Source organism: Prunus dulcis, chromosome 8 (assembly GCF_902201215.1).
Source record: "Prunus dulcis chromosome 8, ALMONDv2, whole genome shotgun sequence".
NCBI classification, from domain to species: Eukaryota; Viridiplantae; Streptophyta; class Magnoliopsida; order Rosales; family Rosaceae; genus Prunus; species Prunus dulcis.
The window spans coordinates 1756262-1765694 of record NC_047657.1 but is presented as its reverse complement, the minus strand read 5'-3'; the positions used below and the strand labels follow the sequence as shown (position 1 = coordinate 1765694).

Below are 9433 nucleotides of genomic sequence, written 5' to 3'. Positions count from 1 at the left end.
ATATGCATGCCTCGTGGAGGAGGCTATTAATGCAAAATGTCAAGGGGGATGTGCTTAAGCCCATAAGGGAGTCACCTAGGGAGGTAACCCAACTTCTGTGATTGGAGATCCCATGAAGGAAGTTCAATGTGGTAGAAACAATCCATATTGCGTGACTCATATAGCACTCATAAAACTATGGAGATATCCTTGAGATATTCTTCTGCTCATCCCTAAGGCAAAAGTGCTATTTTATGTGACGTTAGGAAGGGATTTATCCCTGAATGAGTTTCGAGGCGGGCAAACTCCCACAGGGTGCAGGTCACATGTACTCTTGGAGAACTCACCTAAGTGAGAGACGTCGTGAGGCCGCGACTATGAGAATTGGGCTATTCTCTAGTAACTCTCATGAGAATCAAGATTAGCGCATGGCCATAAATAGCGCTACCCCGCATCCAAGTCTCAACTAATACTATGTGTGGGATATGTTGAAGTTTGATCAAAGGTGCCGAGTTCAATACTGTGTACACTCAGGTTCCTCAAATGGAGACTATCATCACTAAGTGAAGGTTCAAGCCCGGAAGGCACCTACACCTATTACATAGTATTATATTGCCCATATATATTATATATTTTTCACTGTTTTTTTTTGTCATGGTAAAATTTTGAAAACCTTGTGGGGGATTGTTGGAATTTTAAAAGGTTTTAAAAATTTAACCATTTTATTTATTTAATTATTTTGGCTGTTTTATTTTATTTATTATGGGGGTTATAAATATTTAATATTTAGGTTTTATTTCTGGTTGGTGAATGCCTTAATTTTATGGTTGGTGGACTTTTATGGTTGGTGAAGGTTACATGTTTTTGGATGCCTATAAAAGGCCACTCCTCCTTCACATTTGAAAAACACACAGATACACACATATACACACAATACACACAATAACAGACAATATATTATCAGAATATCACATACACATTCTAATTCTCTCCTTGTCTACTTTTACATATATTCTCTACTTTATATTATTATTATTTTGGGCAATGGTTATGTGACTTGGATACCTATATCTGTCTGTGAACGTGCTCATAGCGGATCTTGAGTTTGTGTACAAGGGGTCGAATCTTGGAGTCTTGTAGACCGTCAGTACCTGCACGTAGGAAGACTACAAAGGCTTTAGGACAGCGTATTTGACGTGCTTCACCGTACCAAACTCACCTTCTTACTTATTATTTATTTTCCTTTTACTTACCTATTATTTTGTTTTCTTCAATTTTATTATACCTTTAAAGCTTTCCAATTTATTTATATGTTACTTATAATATAAATGTTTTGTATTTGGCTTTACGGAAAGAGGAAAACTATTATTTTTTATAACAGATATGACTTGGCTTTGTGTGGATTGTGGACCAAACAATGTAAAGCCTTCTACAAATGATAAATCGGTGAGATCAGCAAAAAATAATCCTAACAAGATGTTGAAGAAGTTTAAAAGGAAGAGTAATATATATGTTGCTGAAAAGGAGCAGATACGTGAAGGTGCTAAGAAGAAGATGAAGATGTGTGAAAGTGAAAGGGCTAAAACGAAGCTGCATAGATATAACATGTGAAGAAGGGGGTAATATGAAGGAGCAGATATGTGAAGGTAGCTCTTCTGAACATGAGGTTGAGAGTAGTAATAATTGTGACAATGGTCAGAATGTTGGTAATCCGTGCACAGAGGTTCTTAAAGATCAGTTCAATTCTTTCCACGACGTTGCCAAATCTGTAAAAACGCCTCAAATTACTACTAGTGATGCTTTAGAAATCACATAACACAATTCTTATGTTGCTGCAAAGCCTACTATTGATCCAATCTTGAGGTAAAAATTTCTTTCCTTTCCGCCTCCTTCGAATTTATGGTGGGCAGGGTATAAATCGTGAGCTATGCTTATAATTATGTATCCTAAGGCATCCAAATTGGGTATCCTAAGGCATTCACTAAGTTATCATAATGCGAACGGCTATCAGTCCACGTTCAGCTGCATATCATTTATGCTTATAATTATGTATGGTATACTGTGCTTTTGGAATAATTGTATCTATGCGAACAGTGTATATTGTAGGTGTAAAATAGAACTTGGTTTTGAGCTTTGTATCCTAGAATCTGAGGTCTCTGTTGACAGAGTGAATAATATGTCTGCGGCGAGTATGGTGCTTGGAAAAATCAATGACGTGTTGACTGGCCCATTAAAGGAAAAGATTCTGGAGACCTGCTTTGGTCATTTGTCTGCACTTAATGAGATACAATTGTTAAGCTCATAATTTCATACATATATATGTCGAATTTACTTAGTCTTTTTTGCTTAGTTTCTTAGCATTCTGAGTCATTTACTTCTGTTTGTGTATTTTGTAGGTTAATAGAGCAAGAGAGCATAATTCATACAATTCAAGCATGTTAAGGCCTGATTTAGATGAATGGAAGAAGTGCTTAAAGACAAACCCAATTTGGGCTACACTCCTTCGTTAGTTCAATTTCGTAGGTCACATTGCAAGCCTTATTTCAGTAACCTACACAGCTCGGATGAGGAGACATCCTTCATGGAAGTTGTTCTAATGGGTGTCTACTATAACATATCCAAAATTCCCCTACATTGGATAAATATGGAGTCCTTCACCCATCAAACAGGGAACCATGCTTAGGAGAACGTTTATCTGCAGCTGTCAAAACTGAAGACTGAGTTAGCAATTCGTTTCGGACTTAACTTCTTCATCCGACCTTGGATTGGCCTGAATGACATGTGGTTGGAAATATGACATTCTGAACTTCAAGTTGGAGGGCTCAAAGTCGTCATTTGATTAAGGGAAGCCCAATTCGTGAGCCCATGAAGTTGATGGCCATTCCGACCTAAGCATAAACTAATTATTGTTTGGTCATTTTTGACCTAAGCATGATGTGATTTCTTATGGTAGGGAAGTTAGGTGAGCTGATTCAAGTGGAGTTTTCCAGCACCCACGAGAAATAAATAAGATGAAGTGGGTGTTGTTGCTGAACTAATTTTAAATGCAATTGTGTGTTAAGTGAAGTGTGTGTGGTTGGTGAACTCAATTGTAAAATCTGATTCACTTAACCCATGTGCCTATAAATAGAGAGTCTTCAAGGAGCTGAGATATATTTCAGATTCATATTCTATCACATTGTACACTAAGAGAGGGAGAGTTGAGAGTCAAAAAAAGAGAGAGGAGAGAAGGCAGTAGCTGGGAGGCTTAGGCCAAATAAATGGGCTCAATTAACTGACCTAGGAGATTTATTATATTTTTTTTCACATGGCGCCTTGTGATAATTGGAAACTAGTTATTTGCTCCCATAAGGTTGTTGGAGAGAGTTCCTGATGTAACTCACCTATTTTAGAATTCCGAGGGTGTTAAAGAGACTGTTATGCTCCGTTTGAATGAAGGAATTGCAAATTACATAAAATTCTAAAATGAAGGAATGTAGATTTCCGTCATTTCAATTTCTGTAAATTGGATATTTTAGTGTTTGGATTTATGTATGTCAAATTTTGTAAATGACAAAAATTTAAAATTTCAATGTTTGGATAGCTCATGTAAATTGTAAATGACAGAAATTAAATATTTCGATATCTTGGTCTTTCTTCCACCGACACTGTTACCGGAATGTGAGCTCCATCAAGTGCCCCAAGACAATTCTAAACATGAAATATAAGACAGTATAAGTATGAAACTGAGATAACTAGTTGAAAAATAAAATAAAAATCTTTTTTTCTTTCTTTCTAGTTATATAAGTACCTCAAACCACTGCCATTTGCTTCTTTTAAAACACCCAACAGTACTTGGCTGGAATTGTGCATATTCTTCACTAATTCTCATCATTGCATATAAGACTGTTAAATTACCGACTAATTGTTTCGATTGAATGGTAATAGTCAAAACCAATGAATCTGTATTTCAAGTTGTGAGCAATTATTTTCAAAAATATTGCTACAAATTCTTCAATTGAAATATTTCTTGTTCGAACCAAAGCACCATTTTCTTCTAAAATTCTACTAAACTTTTTGAATGCACTTTTGCTAATTCAGAATTGATCAATACAATCAACTTCTTTTCCATTGTACATACGGTTCAAATAAGATCGCATTTCTTCATCCCAATCATGTGAAGGCTATTGAACACGAAAATTATCATAATACCATTGTATTAGCGTAACCATAAAAAAGATCATTGTACAAACAATAATTGTGAAATGAATTTTGGCACTGTTTTTTTTTTTAAAATGAAAAGTTTGGCTCTGTTTTTTTATGTAAGTTTTGGCACACTAGAAAATATGGATTCCCGCACCATGGAAACTGTGAAATGACTCTTATTTTGATAGAAATTAAACTAGGAAATTTGATTCCTCAATTTTCAGGATTTTTTTTGCGCATTATTTAATTAATTCCGCGTTTAAGTTGCAAAATAAAGAAATTGTCAATTTCTCTTCTTAAATTCTCAACTTTTAGCTAAATTCTGAGTTATTTTCCCTCATCCAAACGAAAAGTTAAAGATGCCTTAAACCGGAACCAACAAACTGAAGGATTTTGAAAACCAAAAACCCAAAAAATCCGAAGTCTGAACTTCTGACTACGTACCCAACAACTCTGCAATCTTGCTCTGCTTTGTAATGTTATATAGGTAAAGACAAGGCATGACATGTCATGTCTTATTTTTGACACGGGTCACTGCAGTAGGAGTACTTTTATCGTTCACTTCGAAACGACTTCACGTTTGCACTCGACTCAAGGTGAGTGAACGACGTACCGTATAATGGTTTGTTTCCCATCCAAAGCGCCACGCTTCCTTCCACCACAACCACCACTATTTTCAGTGCTTCACCTTTACATTTCTTGGTTTTTAGATTTTCCCTCTTATTTGTTTTCCCACAAAATATTTATATTTTCAATTTTCTCTTTCGATTTCATCTTCTCACTGACAAAACCCAGATCTCTGACAAATTTGCAGTGCTTCACTGATTGGGCAGCACTGAAAGACGACCTCTTCGAAACCCTAATGCCCTTGGCTCCTCCGTGCCGTGCCTCTCACATTCTCGCTCCCAATTGACCCCCTGAGTTCTCGTATTGCAGTTTATTTCACAGAAAATTTAAGGGTTGCAACTTTCATGTTGGAACCTTGAGAACATGCAAACTATGGTATGTTTCTTTGCACACTACCCATTTGAATTTTGGCTACATTTTCCAATTTTAATTTCATATTTGGCTTCTGAAAAGTTTCGATTTACTCAATATGTTTGAATGGTTCTTCGCTAAGTTAGTAGAAACTGTCTTGCTGATTTTTTTTGAAAGCCTGTGAAGTGTTTGAGGGAGTGTGATTGTGGACTTTTAGGTCAGAGAGATTGCTTGCTTTTATAAGTAAAGTTTTTGCTGATTTTTTAGCTGTTGCATTTTGTTGGTTGGTCTCCTCTTTTTAGTTTTGTGGTTATAAGAATTTCTTTTGTATTTATTGTGAAAGCGGTAGATTTGACTCTCTAATTTGAGACTGGTTCCTTCCTAAGTCAATGTCATATGCGGGGGGGGGGTGGTGTTTGCTCTATACCTTACTTTAGCCTTCAAATTACTTAGTTCTTTCCAGCGAAATTAAGATGGTAAAGTAATTATTGGGAGTATAAAATTTCTCCAGGAAAGCGATAGTACTTGAGTGGCAGAGCCAGAATATGTTATGATGCTTTAGGATTGTCTCTGCTCAGGCATTTCAGTTATACAACGCTATCCTGAGCAGCTTTAGATTCTATACCACAGTTATAAATTGCATTTCTATTTTCTGTTTCCATTTTTAGTCATGAGTCTCTAATGCTAGAGGGCTAATGCTTTGAAATCTTTTATTTTTATTTTTATATAGATCTAATTAATATATTATTGTTATTTTTGCTGTCTAACCCATCAAATTTCAAAATCTGCAAACCGAAGTTGTTTTCTTATCTGAGCAAACCTAGTTTTTTTTTTTTTTTTACTTAATTATAAACTGCACCCCAACTTGCCTTGTCTTCTTTGGGGTAATTATATATCCAGATTCGCAGTAAGCAGCCCTGTTAATTAAGATTAGAGATTATAAATAAAGGTAGCTTTTCCTTTTTCTCTTTCATTGGTTTCATCCTTCCTAACATGAGTAAAGATGTAATATCATTGGATCTTCTCTTTTGTTTATTGATTCATCCAATCTTTTTCCTTTTTCATGTTCTTACATTAATAAAACTTCTATGGCTTCAATATGGACTAGAAATTCTTGACTTTTAGGCTCATGTATCATTTAATGTCTCCATAAGCATTAGATTTTAATGAAAACCAGATGTGCGTGAAGAATGAAGATGTCAGAGCATAATTGTTAATGTAACCTGTACTTAAGTAGTCCTAAATTATCAAATTTGGCTACTCTTGGTAGTTGTATTTTACCCAGTTAGACTGCGTAACATACAATATATTTATTGGTGTTTGAGCTTCACTTCTTTTCTTTTTTTTTTTCCAATTATTTATATGGCCATGTTTGATTTGATGGATCATCTTTTACCGGTCAATACAGGGGAAAATTAAGATAAAGCAAAACCTACTATTTTGTTCCAATAACATTGATTCTTATTAATGCTCATTTATGTTGATGCTATTTCATTCAAATAACTCTGAGATTCCAGCATGCATTGTAAATGATTTCATATGTCCACCTTTGTTTTTTGGGTCATTAATTAGGCATCTCTCATTAGTTTTGGAAAAATATCTGAATATGTTTTGATTGGTACCTCAAGAAAATGGATTTTATGATTCCACTTTTTTATACCAACTCATTTGGTTGACTGGTTTATCAGATTTGATATTGCTAAATACTGGGGTTGTTTGATCCCCCTCACTCCCCAACCCTAGAGAAAGAAAAAAAATTATGTATGTGTGCATATACATGCTTATTCTGGCAAGCATGTGGCTGTGGATTCATTGTCTTCAACTGTATTCCAATTCTTCTTCAATTCTCTTAGAACTTAATAGAAATTAGCAATTGACTATCTAGTGTCTGGCCAGTTGAAAAATGGGTTTATTGGTTTATTTAGATGATCTATCAGTTGTTAGTTATTCGAGGTATAAATCTTCTCTTTTTTTAAAGAATTTAGTCATTGACTAAACTTGATCACACGCCTGTGGTAGTGTCAGTGACCAGCTTACTGGTTAAAAGTTAAAGGGATTTTGCATAAATCCTTTTTGGCTGACACAAAAGATTGAGGAGGGAGTGGAGCCGATACAAACATGTGCTTTTGGGTAATTGTGGATAATGGTTGAACGAATAAGTTTTCATGATTACTTCCACATCACTTTAAACTTGTAGTCTCTTCTTTTTGGTTGTTTATATGGATCCAGTTATTGAGTTAGTATTGGTTTGTGTTCTGGGATTGTTTGTTTTGTTATCTTATGCTAATTAATAATCTATAAGTAGAGCAGAAACATGCTAACGTTAACTGTGGGTTGTTGCAGGTGATTGTTTGTCAACATTGTGGTGACAGAGGCTTTGAAGATGCCTTAATCTACTGTGAACAGTGCCAGAATTATGCCATTCATCTGTATAACTTGTTTCCTTTTTCTTTTGTTTGTCTTTTTTTTTCCCATGACAAAGAATTGACACATTACTGTTATTTATATACCACATTATCCTGAAATAAATACTTCATTTCCTGGTTATTGAACTTTGGAAAGCAAAGATGCGTGCATGACTGTAATGATGCTGCAAGTTGACGTTGAATTAGTTCTTGAAATCATATTTAAAAGTACAAATTCTATGATATCTTAGCTGCCTGAATCCTCAATTTTAACTTTTTAAAATGATTTTGCATGGATTGGTGATCAACTGATGCCTCTTCTCTTTTATTTCTTTGCAGTTATTGCCTTGATGTGCCCGCGGAAAATATTTTTGATGAAGATATTACTTGGCTTTGTGTGGATTGTGAACCAAAGATTATAAAGCCTTCTACAATTGATAAATCAGTAAGATCAACAAAAAATCATCATAACAAGAAGTTGAAGAAAAGGAGGAGGAAAAAGAATAGATTGACTTTTCCTAAATCTGTGGCTAAAAAGGCGCAGATATGTGAAGGGGATAAAATGATTTTACAGATACGTGAAGGTAGCCCTTGTGAACATGAGGCTGAGGGCAGTAATAATTGTGACAGTGGTCAGAATGTGGGTAATCCGTGCAGAGAAGTTCTTGAATGTCAGTTCAATTCCTTCCATGACGTTCTTGAGTTTGTAAAAACCTCTCAAATTATTACTAGTGACGCTTTACAAATCATAGAACACAATTCTTATGTTGCTGCACAGCCTATCATTGATCCAATCTGGAGGTAAAAGAAATTTCCTTTCCGCCTCTTTCAAATTTATGGCGGGCAGGGTGTAAATCATGAGCTAGTTTGTCTTATTGACAGGGGAAGTCTAAGCATATTCAACAAAGACTTCAACATTGTTAGTGGACTTGTAGCCCATCTCTCTAGCCTAGCCTGTCCTAAAGTGCGCGAGGAGGCAGAACTGTTGCCATTGCTGATTTTTCCAGAATTGGTTCGTAGGACTGATGTGTGGCCAAAAGCTTTTGAGAAGTTGGGGCCTAGTGACCGGAGTATCGCTCTTTACTTTTTTCCTGACGACAAAAGGTGATACATTTAACTGTCTTACTTTTGTCCACTACTTTTGCTGTTTGGATTTCTTAAAATTCGCTGTTTTTTCTTAGTTATTATTTTTTTCTTTGGGTGTAGAGATGAGAAAGATTTTGACAGTCTCGTGGCTAGCATGATCCAGGATGATCTTGCTATGAAAGCCATTCTGGACAATGCTGAGCTTTTAGTTTTCACTTCGACTATACTGCCCGAGCAATATCAGAGTGAGTCTTGAAATCGCTATTTGTTTAAAGCTTTTCCAGTTTTTTATTCTCCTTTCAGGTGAATAGCGGTGTTGACTATATTGATTTGCAGGGTTTCAGACAAAGATTTATTTATGGGGAGTATTTAGGGCAAAGAAATTTCCAGAATTAACAAATGGTAATGCTCCCGCTGGGGAGAAAGACGTTGCATTGCCCTTAACCTTAACCTGTTATGGGCAGAGTCCAGTTAGTACGTTGAGCAACAATGTAGATATTAGTTGTGATCCTGAACCACTCAATTCCTATTGTTCTTAATCCATGTGAATTGAATTTTATTTTATTTTCAATCAGACCCTCTACAGTAATCTTCATTACATCAAAGTCATCTTCTTCAACTCCTCTTCTGTAGAAAGTTTCTTCCTTGTCTCTGCAACCTCTCTCTTCTTTGTCATCATTGTAGAAAACCCCATATTCTAGGGTTTGGATTTTGGGGAAATTTTTTGGGTTAGCATTTTGGGTTGATAATAGGAATTGGAATTCAGTTTTTCCAGTCGTTGGTAGGTTGTTGGCACTCCT

The 9433-nt window shown here is 35.6% G+C and overlaps 1 protein-coding gene across 4 annotated transcripts; it reads left to right on the top strand.

Annotated features, from left to right (window-relative positions):
- The first annotated feature begins 4669 nt into the window (after positions 1-4669).
- Positions 4670-9222, top strand: LOC117637469. Of its 4 annotated transcripts, none has more exons than XM_034372364.1 (7): positions 4670-4760; positions 4979-5166; positions 7486-7571; positions 7887-8348; positions 8430-8651; positions 8754-8878; positions 8970-9222. In XM_034372364.1, exons 2-7 carry the CDS (start codon positions 5155-5157, stop codon positions 9170-9172), a joined length of 1110 nt encoding a protein of 369 aa, XP_034228255.1. In that variant the 5' UTR covers positions 4670-4760; positions 4979-5154; the 3' UTR covers positions 9173-9222. The 4 variants fall into 4 exon arrangements, with proteins under 4 accessions (XP_034228255.1, XP_034228256.1, XP_034228254.1 ...); XM_034372365.1 differs by having other exon boundaries at positions 4756-4786; XM_034372363.1 differs by having other exon boundaries at positions 4760-4866.
- Positions 9223-9433: the final 211 nt, after the last annotated feature.